The following is a 14,328-nucleotide window of genomic DNA, read 5'->3' as shown; positions in this document are numbered from 1 at the left end:
TATTAATAATTTTTTTATTTTTTGTCTATTAATATACACACATTTACAATTTTATGTATTTATTTTCTTTTAATATATTATTTTAATTTTTTAACACACACACACACACACACACACACACACACACATACGTTACTGTTTCATTTATTTATTTTATTTTTTTATATATTTTTATTTTTTTTAACACATACGCGTTACTGTTTCATTTGTTTATTTTATTTTTTAAGATTTTTATTTTTTAACACACACAACTACTGTTTTATTTACTTACTTTTATTATTATTTAAGCATATTACATGATTACATATTACATTATTATATGAGCAATTTTTGAATTTTATATATTTTTATTATTATTATTTTATTTTTTATTAATACACAAACTTTTACTGTTTTATTTACTTATTTAATGAAATGTATGAAATTAATTATTTATATGCTTATGTAATTTATTTGTAGCTTTGGCAACACTGTTGTTATTATTCATGCCAATAAAGCTGATTTGAATTGAATTTACTAAAACTTGACTAAAAAAATAGTATATAGTGAACTAAACATGACAAAAACTAACAAGGACATCTGACACAGGACTACATTTTAAAATGGCTGACAAAATGAACCCTAGCCTCCGCTCGCCTGTTCATGACTCGTCACATCTTCACAGACAGAAACAGCGACAGGTGACCTCTGACCTCTGAAATGACTAAGCTGCAGTTCCCGTCTTCGTCGTAGTCGATCTGGAAGTGTCGGGTCTCTTTGATCGGCTGGTCGTCTTTGTACCACACCACCTCTGGGTCCGGGTAACCTGCAGACACAGGCGGGGCTTCATCACCATCAGAGCTCAAAGTCAATCTCCACTAAAATATTTTTCCCCCAGAGCCTTCAACTACATCCCAACGCAGAACTAAAACTTATGGAAGCGTTTGGCGAGCGTCATCAGCTGTCATCATGTGACTCAAACTCCCATTACTACGCCATCTCCATGGCAAAGGAGCAACTCCAGGAGAGGTGGCTGAAAGCTCTGGAAGAACTTTTCTGAGCTTGTAATTTCTGACATTTACAACTCGAGTTAAAATCAAACCGAACCACTTTAAGATGGAAAACAGGCATTTTTCCCTTTTTCCTGATGTTCCTTTGACCGACGGATCGATCGACAGTCTCAGCTCTCGTACCTTCGATCTTGCAGTCGAAGCGAGCGGCGCTGCCCTCCACCACCTCCACGTCTTTGATGACCGCGCTGAAAGTCGGCTTACACTCCGTCTTCTGCTCGTACTCCAAACACTCGAGGAACTGGTTATCCTCTGAACGCACACACACATAAACACACACACAGTCAGCTGACCCAACTAATCTTTAAATGTAAATTACAGTACAAACAGAACAACATCAGTCAAGTACTTGAGTTATTTTTGAGGTTCATGTATTTTACTTATTTCCATCCTACATCTCAGAGGGAAATCTTGCACTTTCCTGCCCTTCAAACCCGTGACAGCTACAGACTTTAAGCTACAACACTCATAATTCATCATGCTGATGTTCTTGTATGTGATGCTCGTCTCCCAGAGGGGTCATTTACACCGGGGACGCTGGGGACACGTCCCTACCACTTTTTTAAAGCATAATTTATTAAAATGTTCTGTAATGTAGCTTGCGGTTAAATAACAAATGAAAATGCCCTTTAAAAGTTTATTTGCATTTTAAGAAAACATGCAGTGTAATTAAAATATAGAAGAAGCAAATGTGCGTTAAAAAGCTAAAAAAGAAAACAAGCTGCTGATTATAAAATGACCCACAAACGTGCAGCAGCAGTCAGTAACTTTAACAACTTCTGGTCAGTTTCTTTTTGGCCAAGTTTTCCGTTCTCTCCCTGTGAACATGACAAAGAGGACGGAAGACTAAATCATGCCTGCATGTGTTGCCTGACTGGAGCTGCACTCACTTAGATTCTGTATTTATACATTTTGAAATGTCACCTGCCTCCTGAATTTTGTTTCCGTTTACATAAATAAAAACATTTCCATCATAAATTGGTTCAGAAACTTTCACCAGAATGCAGGAAATGAAGTGTTTGATGATCAAAAGTTTCAGCCCCTGTTTAAAGTTGGTATAAAGATGGCAAACTGTCTGAACCAAGCGGGAACCTCCGGGTCTGAAGAGTGAAACCTTAAACCTGCGTCCTCTCTAGCAGCCAGCAGGGGGCGACTCTGCGTACATTTAACCAGCGCTGCTGAAAAAGCTCATCAGCAGTCGGCTGCTCATTTTTCAGTAGCATCCCAGCTAATATCACAGTGAATGTTAATTACAGATGCACCTTGCTAACCAAGCTAGCTAGCTCCACTCTCTCGTCCAAATATGTTCACGTCTGGTTCCAAAAAACCGAGATGGCGACGGCCAAAATGCCAAACTGGAGCAGAGACAGTTGTATTATTTAAAGGGGGGGTTTCAGTGGGGGACCCGGGCCAGGGCCACCCACCATCACACCCTGACAGCTGCTGTACCTTCGGTGGGCGAGCCCTTCTTGGCGCTGACTCCGGCCATCATGGCCATGGACGACAGTCTGCCGATGGCTCGAACAGCGTGGCCCGTTTTCTGCCACAGAAGAAGAAGAAACAGTCACATGACCACTTCCTGTGCTGTCGGCCACGATGGATGGCGACGTGGTTAACAGTACTGTGCAGCATCAGGCTGTGTGGTGTTTTATTATTATTTATTTTGATCTCCTAACACGTTTTTGTCGTCTTGTTTTCATCCTGTGACTTTGCTGTGATGCTAACAGGTTGTTGTTGTTGTTGTTTACCTGCCATTTCCTCCTCAGGATATACTTCTTCATCCTCTCCTTGGAGAGCTTCGTGGCCTTCATGGTGTTGGTGTCCTGCTTCAGCCAGGTGTGTTCAAAACACTGAGCACAGGTGAGCCGGGCCCTGACGCACACACACAGCAGCATTTTACTGTAACACAGTTCTCCGTCTGAACGGTTTCACCTGGACGACAAAATGTCCAGGACTCTGAGCAGAAAGTGAACGCAGCTCGTTACTGCAGTGACTCCTTGTGGGGGCGAGCTGTACTTTTTACTGCTAACTAGCCCTCTAAGCTAGCTGCCTTGCTAAATGCCGGCATGTTTAAAATGTATTTTCTTACTTCATGTCCTTCTTCAGCAGGTTGGTGATGAAGTCTTTGCCGTTGTCGGAGATTTCGTCGAAGGCCTCGTCCTCGAAGTCCCAGGAGGCCGAGGTGACGTTGGACAGAGTCTCGTTGTCGTTGTCGCCCATGAAGGGAGACAGACCGCTCAGCCTGAGAGGGCGACAGACACAGGCTGAATTTTCACTTTCATTTCCTGTTTATTTGACAGGGACAGTGCACCACAGTTAGCTAGCAGCTAATTTGCATCTTTTGTCCCTGGGCAGGTAAATAAAACAAAAGAGAAGACACAACACAAGCACTAAACATCAAATAGCTGGCCAGGAAGTAGAAAAACACTGGGAAGAAGACTCAGATTCACTTTTCAAACATTAACACTAGAACCGCCAAATTTAGCTGCGGCTGTTTTTTGATTATATGTATCTTTGTTTCTATATAATATTCAAGCCCCCCAGTCTCTGACTTTTCCTAAAAGTGTTATGTAGCACCCCCTATTGTTAAAAAATGTCAATATAAAGCCAGATTTAAAACATGGGCATTTATATCTATAAGCGTCAGCGGGTAAAATTTACCCCTATAGAGAAGTCATGTTAGCGCTGTTCATGTCACGCGTTTAGATAAACATTCTATGTTGCTATCGGCAACGCCTTTCCCACTACAGGCATTGAAGTGAAGGAGAGTCTGACGGTGGGGGCTGAGCGATGTGTCCTGGGTTGATTCTGCATCTGACGGGTCATTATCTGACAGCGATCCACTTGAATGAAGTAAACATGCATAAAAGCCGCTGCTCATAGCTTTTGTGTTGCTACATGATCATCAAAGCTAATGCTGCAGTAGTGTAGTTTTTTCCTTTGATAGAGGTGTGTTCTGCGGTCCCTTCAAGAGAGCGTGCGGCTCCCTCCTGTGCTTTTTGACCGGCTATAACTTTTCCAGTGCTGTGTATTTTTTAGTAAAAGTGATCATTATACATTTTTCCGCTGGGTAAAAATCTACTATGAATATTGGAATTGATAATAATCGTTTCTTTCGAATAAATAGCCTACTTTTATTTGGACTTTCAAACTTTTGTAGCTATGTGTTACTGTCTGGATGCCCGATGGAGTCCGAAAAAACAAGCAGAACAGTAAGAACTTATGAGGCTATTATTACCGCCTATAAAACACTACAACAGTCTTTTTTGCAAATTGTATGCTGCATTTAAATTCAAGCTGTGTTTAGAATATAACTAGGTTATAACATCTATAACGGCGACGAGTGGATGACATCAAAAGAGCCGCCGCGAGTGAATGTGCCCTTCACAAAAGCGCAAGCGATCGACCTGCACAGTGAAGACAATGAATAAAATAGAATAAACTTTCTGTAAATGCCTGAAATATGGGGATGGTGTTTATAGGAAATGTACAGCCAATGTGCTAAATGTTTCCCAAAGTGTGTTGGAGCAACATGTAGCAGAAATAATCACAGCATTTTTATAGAAGGTAAATTTTGCCCGCTATGGTGGTTAAAGGTATACAACGAACCCTGGCGGTTCTAGTGTTGTGAAAAATAACATCACTCAGGAAAAATAAATAAAATACTAAATATTATTTTAGATTAAAACTACACTAAAAAAATTTCCTCAGAAATATAAATAAATGCTACAGCTAAAGAGAAGCTAAAGTAAAGGGAAGTTAAAACAATAAAAACTTAATTAAGCTAAGCTAAGAGAAGCTAAGCTAAGTGAAGCTAAGCTAAGAGAGGCTAAAGCAAAGGGAAATTAAAACAATTAAAACAAAATAAAGCTAAGTTAAGTGAAGCTAAGCTAAGAGAGGCTAAAGAAAAGGGAAGTTAAAACAATTAAAACAAAATAAAGCTAAGCTAAGTGAAGCTAAGCTAAGAGAAGCTAAAGTAAAGGGAAGTTAAAACAATAAAAACTTAATGAAGCTAAGCTAAGAGAAGCTAAAGTAAAGGAAATTAAAACAATTAAAACAAAATAAAGCTAAGCTAAGTGAAGCTAAGCTAAGAGAAGCTAAAGTAAAGGGAAGTTAAAACAATAAAAACTTAATGAAGCTAAGCTAAGAGAAGCTAAAGTAAAGGGAAATTAAAACAATTAAAACAAAATAAAGCTAAGCTAAGTGAAGCTAAGCTAAGAGAAGCTAAAGTAAAGGGAAGTTAAAACAATAAAAACTTAATGAAGCTAAGCTAAGAGAAGCTAAAGTAAAGGGAAGTTAAAACAATACAACAAAATAAAGCTAAGCTAAGTGAAGCTAAGCTAAGAGAAGCTAAAGTAAAGGGAAGTTAAAGCAATAAAAAACAAAATGAAGTTAAGCTAAGCTACAAAGAGGTGAACAAAATAAAATATAAAAACTGAAGTTATGCTAAAACAGAGGAAGCTGAACGACATGAAACAACAGGAAGCTGAGTAACAGTCGTGGTAAACTCACAGTATGTAACAGATGACTCCTATACTCCACATGTCGGTGGGATAACTGATCGCTTCGTAATTGATCACCTCTGGAGCCACGAACTCCGGAGTCCCAAACAAAACCTTCAGAGTTCCTGCGTTTTCTGTCGGACGCCACAAAGACAAGAGTCGATTAGACAAACAGCCATTTTCAGGCTCAGCTTTTAGCTAATTGCTAATGTTGTCCCGTCAATAAACTCGTTAGCTTGTTAAAATGCTGACAATCGTTGGGACATTCACATGGATGCAGTTAGCAAGGTAACTATCACCCCGCATGTAAGGCTAATGTAAGCATGCTGTTAGCATTAATCACCTTAAAGTATGTACCTTGGCATCAGGGCTGGGCAATAAAACAATATTGATCATTATCGCAATTTCATTTTCCTCAATAAAAATTTAATAAATGTTCAATATATCATCAATTAATGTCTGAATTGATTAATTTGAATCACAAACAAATTAGAACTGAATTTTTCTATAAAGATATTAATTCTGTTAAGAAATAAATGACTGAAACTAATCATCAATCAAAATACTAATCATATTTGTCGAAAACAGATTTTATCAGAATAGTTCTGGATGTTCTGCCTCAGATTAATGATCCTCTGTTTGGCATCAAGAGTTTGTTCTGAGCAGAAAGAAAAGTTTAAAACTTTCACTCAGGAGACAAAAATCTTTAAATGTAAAAGAAATAATGATTTGACTTTTATCCTGATAATTACTGATATCTAATGATATGAAATGTTTTATTGTGATAAAATGTTTGCTGAATCAAGGCCCCATTGTTTCTTCCTTCATATGTTAATCTCATGTATGCAAAAGACCATCTGGGATTTTTAATGTTTACACCCCAAAAATGTACATAGACCAGCCCACGTTCCAGTGAAGCAGCTAGCTGCTGCTAACAGAGTAGCTGCTGTTATCAGTCCGGGCAGAATCAGCAACAGGACGGCTTAGCTGCACGGCTAACTGAGTAGCTTATAACTCACTTGTTTAAATAAATATTAAGCTTTAAATTTCTGCATTGCTGGGGGCATGGCCACTTTGAGTGACAGGTGGGTACCCGGCGCTGTCACTGCTAGCGTTTATGCTAGTAGCTGTCTGTCAGAACACAACTGTAAGTTATAATACTGCTGTTCTTGTGTCACGGGATGCAGGTTTTTAGGCGGGAATTTATCCAGATAAAGACAAGTAAAAAATTTGGACACGCGAGACTCCAGGTCCCGCTATCCGATAGCCAGTATAACGTTACCATCCACAAGTCACATAACTACAGTATAATACTGGAAATGCAGTATAATATGTCTCCTTTAAGACATGTTTCTGCAGTCACCTAGTCGCCTGGCGAGGCCGAAGTCGATGAGTTTGATCTTGCTGCCGGTCTTGTTGACACACATGATGTTCTCTGGTTTGAGGTCCAGGTGGACGATGCCCTGTTTGTGGATGAAGCTGACTCCGTCGATGATCTGCAGCATGTATTTTATCACCTCCCGCTCCGTCAGCTCAAAGTCCTCGTCGATGATCCGCTCGAACAGCTCGCCGCCTGAGATCCTGCAGAAGAAGACATCTTGTTGCTATAGCAACACATATTACATAAAGCTCCAAACACAACTCACACCAACACTTCTGCGTCCCTCTGAAAGGCTCAGCAAGTCAGCGGTGCTTTGCCACATCACTGGGCCAAAACCGTTTGCAGCTGAATAAAAATAAAAGAGATTATCTTATTCGTGAACACTAGAGAGACTCAGACTGCCTGGATTCAAGAGCTCTGGTATCTAAAGACAGGGTACCCCCAGGATTCTCACAGTTAAGACCTTTTTAATACCACCTAGGATGAAATTTAATACCAACTTCACTGAAAATCTGTATGAATTTTAAGCCCAAGACAATTATTTAGGAAGTTACATGAATTTAATAAAACATTTTATTATAATACATTCGTATTTAACACACTGTAGCTCGGGGTGTGTTTGTACTCTGATGAGATAAAATGAATCAAGGACGTCACTTTGTGTTGAAAAGTGGTGGGACATAAGGGTTCAGATTAGCGCTGTGACGATACACTTGGCTCACATGCACAATTCACAATATTGGGTTCACGAGAACAAGACAAGAAGATATTTTAACACTATTTGATGAAATATTCAATGCTGAAATATATTTAAATGGGGGTCTGGGGGCCCCTAGAAAATTTTGAGCACTAAACACTTAACTTCCTGCATTCTGGAGACATTTTCTGCACCAATTTATGGTAGAATTATCTTTATTTAAATAAAGTCATTCAGATTTTTTTAGCTTAAACTTTTCTGAACAATGCACATTTGTTTCTTTTATCTTTAAATTACATTGCATGTTTTCTTATTGTGCAAATAAACCTTTCTCAAAGTATTTTCATTTGTTGTCACATTTCTTTTTGCAAGCCATTTTTCAGAACATATTTAACAAACACTTTAAAAAAAGTGATGGAGACACGTCCCCAGTGTCCACAGCGTAAATGACACCTATGAAATGAATGAATCCAATATTTGTGCTCTTAAGGGGTGAAATCAAAAATACAAATAGAGATGTTTTATTTTTTATTTTCTAACAACTAACTGATTTGCGCAGAGCTGGATGCCAGAGCTCATTATTTTTGGAATATGAAATTTAAGACTTTTTTAATACGTATCCATATTCACCCTGACACGATTTAAGATCCATAAAGTCAACAGGATGGATCTTTTTCACAGCAGATATTTTGGCTCTTCACAGGAACAGAACAGGTGTAACTGATAACGGGGAAGGCGGCTCAGGAGATGGAGCGGGTCGCCTACCGACATCACGCTTGGTAGCTCGCTGCTATCGGTGCGAATATGTGGTTCCATTTTGGTGAGCTGTAAAAAAGGTCTGTTGTGACTTCAGAACTGATTAAATAAACTATAAAATCTCCAGAGTTTCCTTGGTATCTAAAAACAAACACACACATTAAACCAGGAGCTCCTGGGTCACTGGGTCTTCTTGTTGTCCACGTATTGTGATGTCTGATGTTGTCTCAGTAATGACGGTGGTGAAAGTGTTATCAGAGAGGAATAATGGGAAACCCAACCAAAATAAGAGCCTGAATGTAAACAACTTCCTTTCTGTTCTCTGTCCGTGCGGCTGGTTTTCCAGTTTTTATCACGGTAGCAGATATTTACTGTTTCCCCTTCGTCTCTGTTGTTTATCAGAGTGAGTTCTCTGAAACAAAACACTTTCCATCTGAGCAGGTCCTCCCTGTTTATCTCAGGACGTAATGAGATGATCACACAGCAATCTGGTAAAAGACGCTAAAAATATCATATTATCACAGGACACACTACCGGTCAGAAGTTTAAGATCAGCCCTGTTTGCAGTGTGAATGTAAATATAAGTATAAGAATAACTTGACCTGACCCCTGAAAATTATAAATCCCTGAAAATCTCAGTTTTGCTGACCTAAACTTTGTCTTCTTTGGTTATTCTGCAGCAGAGGAAGGAAAGTAAACACATTTCTACAGTAAATACTTTGGAACAGCCTGTTAATTCACCCTGAGAAGCTTCATTTGGACTATTTTATATATTATATATATAATGAAGGAAGACAGAGCCACAGTGAAATAATGAACAAAACTCCTTCATTTATTAATTGTTAAGATCTGAAAATCTTTGGCTTACTTTGGCTGCTGACTTTGGGTCCATTAACCTCTTACCATTCCTGTAAAATTAGTTTTAAACGCCTGTTCAAGGCAGATCCAAAGTAAATTGAATGCAGTTCTTGAACCGTTTGGAGCATCTGCCTGGTTTTGGGCTTCTCAGAAAGAGACACTCTGCAGTGTCTAACCCAAAAGAATCACTGTAAGTGCTACTGGAATTGATTAATATCAGTTTAAACAAACTAAAACTAATTTATTTTTGGTTTCCGCTTGAAAATGTTTGCTAACAAATTAGCTGTGGTGCCGCAGCATAAAGCCTTACCTGGACCAAGTTTACATTTTATACCAATACCATGAAAATGAGTATTTTCCACAGGTTTTTCTGAGTGTCTGTCTCAGTGTATTTTTTCTAAAACAGCTCCGCCCCCTGGCGGCAGGCGGCTGCTGCTGCGTCGCTCCGTATCAGCCGGCAGCTCGACACAGACGTGTTTTTTACTGGTAGATCATGAACTTCCTACTTAAAGCTGGATATCGTTATTTGCAGATTTTTATTGGCTACACATAAGGCAGGCATGCTGTGGTGATCGTATTTTGAAATGGTTTGCACTGGTCAGATCACGAGGATTTTAGCTTTTAAGCGGTGGATCATATGAGTATGAAGCTAACATGGCAGCTGTGTGCACATAGCGAGAGCTGCCGCCAGGACCTGACGGCCTGCAGGCGGCGCTGGGATGTTAGGAGGTTAAAGGTTTTTCCTGGACTTGAACTACTTAGATTTACAGAAGAATTACAAACACGGGGCTGATCTTAAACTTGTGACTGTAGTTTAAGAGGATAAAAATGACTGTCTTGTTGTGTTTGTGTTTGCTGCTGTCCGTCCATCACATTTCTGAAATTAGCAGGCAGGAAATAGCTGATCTCAAATTCCCAACATAGTTGGCCAGAAAATGAATTTCCAACTTTCTTCGAAAACAAACGTCTCTGATTGCAGATCCAATTAAGAGATAACCAGCAGGTTTTTATCTCTACGATAAGAAACACGAATAGAGTGAATCAAAAGTTATGGATGATAATGGCTTTTTATAGACTTTCATCCAATCAGGGTTTAGATTGATTCCCTCTGTTCCAGGCTTCTACTGGCTGATCAGTTATCATCCACAGCTAGCCCGGCTCCGTCAGAACAAACCAAATCTCCCTGTTTCCTGTCTTTATGCTAAGCTAAGCAGCTGCTACTACTCAGAGAGGAAGAAGATGACTTCACCACACTGAACTGTGTTAACTGCCAGTTACAGCAGAGACTGTAGAGCCAAAGATTTCATGGCTGTGATGCGTTCTGTTGTGTTTGTTGGACATTTTAAACCTTTATTATCGAGCATCATGATCATTATTGGAATTTTTAGAATGCAAATCGACCGTTATTTACTGGTGAGATGAGATCTCGATAAATAAATATATGACGTAAAACTTCTATTAGACGCCTGTCCCTTTACTGGCCTGGTGTGGCTAAACACTAAAAAATGTTGAAACTTTTGTCAGATTTGACACGTCGTTAGATTCTTCACAATTCAATCGTTTAGTTCATTTTATGTAAACAACAATCACCAAAATAGAATTCATTTAGATTTAAGGCCGGGTGAGTTCAGTGATTTAAGCAAATTAAAGGCCGGGCTGTTTAACCTATTAGAGAAAGTGGAAGGATGTAAAATGAAAGCAGCTTTTAGCCTTAATGAGAAAATGAACACAGCATTAGAGAGGTTGTCGTTCACATTACGCACATCTCGAGGACCATGACGATGTCAGACTTGCCCTCGAAGGCGTCAATGCACTGGACCAGTTTGGGGTGATGGAGGCTGTTCATGATGCTGATCTCCTGCCGAACGTTCTCCTTCTCCTTTGCAGAGTACGCCTTGATGAACTTCCCCGCCCAGACCTTCTTCGTCGCCTTCTCCACCAGTTTAAAGACCTGGCCGAACTTTCCCCTGTCACACAGACGCAGTTTTAGTTTCAGACAAAATCAGAGGTGCATTGTGGGTGAGGTGTGAGTGGGCGGAGCCTTACGTTCCCAGCCTCTCCTCCACGTCGTAGAGCTCCTTCACCTTCGTGTCTGTTCTGATGGTCACGTCTCTGTAGTCGGGCTCCTTCTCCGAGTCTGAGGCAGAACAACACAGAGGTCAGTGGTCACAGGTGTGGGAGGAGGGTTACCACGTCATGATTTCTTATGTAATGAACGTTAAGTGATATGTCGTGTCCTATGTCCTTTGGTATTTTATATATGTCATGTCGTATGTCATGTCATATGTCATGTCGTATGTCGTGTTGTATGTCGAGTCATGTCATGTCGTATGTCGTGTTGTATGTCATGTCGTGTTGTATGTCGAGTCATATGTCGTGTTGTATGTCCTTTGGTATTTTGCGTTATATGTCATGTTGTATGTCCTGTTGTATGTCGTGTCATATGTCATGTCGTATGTCTTGTCGTATGTTGTGTCGTATGTTGTGTCGTATGTCCTGTTGTATGTCGAGTAATATGTCATGTCGTATGTTCTTTGGTCTTTTGCGTCAAATGTCATGTCATATGTCGGGTTGTATGTCAAGTCATATGTCGTGTTGTATGTTGAGTCGTATTTTGCATCATAAGTCGTGTCGTATGTCATGTTGTATCGTATGTCGTGTTGTATGTCATGTCATATGTCCTTTGGTATTTTGCGTCATATGTCATGTTGTATGTCATGTCGGATGTCGTGTCATATGTCATGTTGTGTTGTATGTCGAGTCATATGTCGTGTTGTATGTCCTTTGGTATTTTGCGTTGGATGTCATGTTGTATGTCATGTCATATGTCATGTTGTATATCGTGTCGTATGTTGTGTCGTATGTCCTGTTGTATGTCGTGTCGTATGTCGTGTCGTACGTACTTTGGTATTTTGCGTTGGATGTCATGTATGTCGTGTCATATGTCATGTCGTATGTCGTGTCGTATGTTGTGTCGTATGTCCTGTTGTATGTCGTGTCGTATGTCGTGTCGTACGTACTTTGGTCTTTTGCGTCATATGTCGAGTCGTATTTTGCGTCGTATGTCGTGTCGTATGTCCTTTGGTCTTTTGCGTCATATGTCATGTTGTATGTCATGCCGTATGTCGTGTTGTATGTCATATCGTATGTCGTGTTGTATGTCATGTCATATGTCCTTTGGTATTTTGCGTCATATGTCATGTTGTATGTCATGTTGTATGTCGTGTTGTATGTCTAGTCATGTCGTGTCGTATGTCGTGTCGTACGTACTTTGGTCTTTTGCGTCATATGTCATGTTGTATGTCAAGTCATATGTCATTTCATATGTCAAGTCGTGTTGTATGTCGTGTCGTATGTTGAGTCGTATTTTGTCTTATGTTGTGTCATATGTCATGTCGAATGTCATGTTGTATGTCGAGTCATATGTCGTGTTGTATGTCAAGTCATATGTCGTGTCTCGTATGTCGTGCTGGATGTCGTGTTGTATGTCCTTTGGTATTTTTGCGTCATATGTCGTGTTGAATGTCGTGTCGTATGTCATGTTGTATGTCCTTTGGTATTTTTACATCATATGTCCTAATTTGCGTCATATGTTGTGTCATATGTCGTGTCATGTCGTGTCGTATGTCATGTTGTATGTCCTTTGGTATTTTGCGTCATATGTCATATTGAATGTCGTGTCGTATTTTGCGTCATTGTGCAGCTCTCAGATGTGTTGTGTCGTACCTTCATCCTCCTCCTCTGCCTCGCCCTCGTCTTGGTTGTCTGTCAGATGAACCAAACAGTTAGTAAAGTTAGTCAGTTTAGTTCAGTCACATTACTTCAGCTCTGCTGTTATTTGGTTTCAGTTAATGCAGTTTAGTTAAGTTTAGTTGACTCAGTACTGGTTTAGGAGGGATGTATGAGTGCACATGAGCGTGTTCTGGAAGTTACTAAGCACCAAACCTCATTCTATTATAAGACAATTCTACAAACACTTTATCACAGCATCATTGTGGGTTAAACCCTCTCTGAGTGCTTCCCCGGTCAGTCCATGGGTGTTTTCATTGATGTGATGTGGTGCCACCCAGTGGTCATCAAACAATTCCACTGGACCTCCATTATAAAAGTCTGTAAAACTGTTGACACCTCCAGCAGCAAACAAGTGCAGCTATTACTTTTCCTATTATGAATTTGATTGCATGACGGCTTTGTATCTGTAAAATTAAAGAGACTGGGCGCCATCTTTTAGTCCAGTATCCAGTCCATGGGTCAGCGAGACAAGAATGCTTCACATGGAGGCCGTGATTGACTCATCCAGGCAAACAAAAACCTAGCAAACCAAAACTGACCTGGAACAGAACCGTGGACAAGGATCAGGACCGATAGAGGGAGATGATTGTGGCTTTACTCACCGTCCACCAGTCCTACAGTAACAGGTTCAGATTCTGCACTCGGCTCTCCGACCCCGTAGATGTTCTCCGCCCGGACACGAAACTTATACTGACGCTCTGGAAGAAGGTTCTACAAACAGACAGAAACTTTATTTAACCCTTAAACTGGAGATACACTGAAGACATTTCCTTTCCGTTAAGGTGCATCCATCTGTGGTTTCAGAGACCTGCTGGTTAATAACAGCTGAACTCACCTGTACGTTGTAGGAGGTGCTGTTGCAGGACACCAGGTGTTTCCACTGCTGCTCCACAGAGTCCCAGATCTCCAGGTTGTAGGACTGCACGGCGCTGCCTCCGTCATAGGTCGGCCCGTACCAGGACAGAGTCAGACTGGCTCGCCGGATATCTGAGGCTGCAGGGACCCTCGCTGGGGGGTCGGGTTTATCTGAGGAGGACGGAGGGTCATTCAGGTAAACAAAAGGACATTACTGACCCCTACAGGCTGCAGTGGTCATTACAGCCACTGAGCAGAGAGTCCTGGAGAGGAAAGAGCCTGACATCATGGCTGCTGAAGTAAGAGGCGACAGAGGGGTGCTGACAGCAGAACATAAACCACGTTTCACCACTCAGACGGAGACATAAACCACATATTTACTTTGTGTTTAGAGACCTGACACCTAATTACAGCATGTTCCTGTTCAGTTAAACCCTG

General features: G+C 40.5%; 1 protein-coding gene across 1 annotated transcript in view; it reads right to left on the bottom strand.

Annotated features, from left to right (window-relative positions):
* The window catches only part of LOC119903747 (myosin light chain kinase, smooth muscle-like), an 85,025-nt gene that overhangs the window by 5,669 nt on the left and 65,028 nt on the right, over positions 1 to 14,328 (bottom strand). Inside the window, 12 exon segments of the mRNA XM_038719973.1 lie at positions 693 to 805; positions 1,173 to 1,301; positions 2,499 to 2,589; positions 2,798 to 2,921; positions 3,139 to 3,291; positions 5,562 to 5,685; positions 6,915 to 7,132; positions 11,007 to 11,210; positions 11,290 to 11,380; positions 12,970 to 13,008; positions 13,638 to 13,746; positions 13,871 to 14,061. Of these exon segments, the coding sequence (XP_038575901.1) occupies positions 693 to 805; positions 1,173 to 1,301; positions 2,499 to 2,589; positions 2,798 to 2,921; positions 3,139 to 3,291; positions 5,562 to 5,685; positions 6,915 to 7,132; positions 11,007 to 11,210; positions 11,290 to 11,380; positions 12,970 to 13,008; positions 13,638 to 13,746; positions 13,871 to 14,061 (1,586 nt within the window).

This window comes from Micropterus salmoides, unplaced genomic scaffold (assembly GCF_014851395.1).
Source record: "Micropterus salmoides isolate LMB-PRFRI ecotype aquatic unplaced genomic scaffold, ASM1485139v1 Ms_hic_scaffold_15, whole genome shotgun sequence".
NCBI classification, from domain to species: domain Eukaryota; kingdom Metazoa; phylum Chordata; class Actinopteri; order Centrarchiformes; family Centrarchidae; genus Micropterus; species Micropterus salmoides.
The sequence above is the reverse complement of the archived record's forward strand: the minus strand, read 5'-3'. Positions and strand labels throughout refer to the sequence as shown.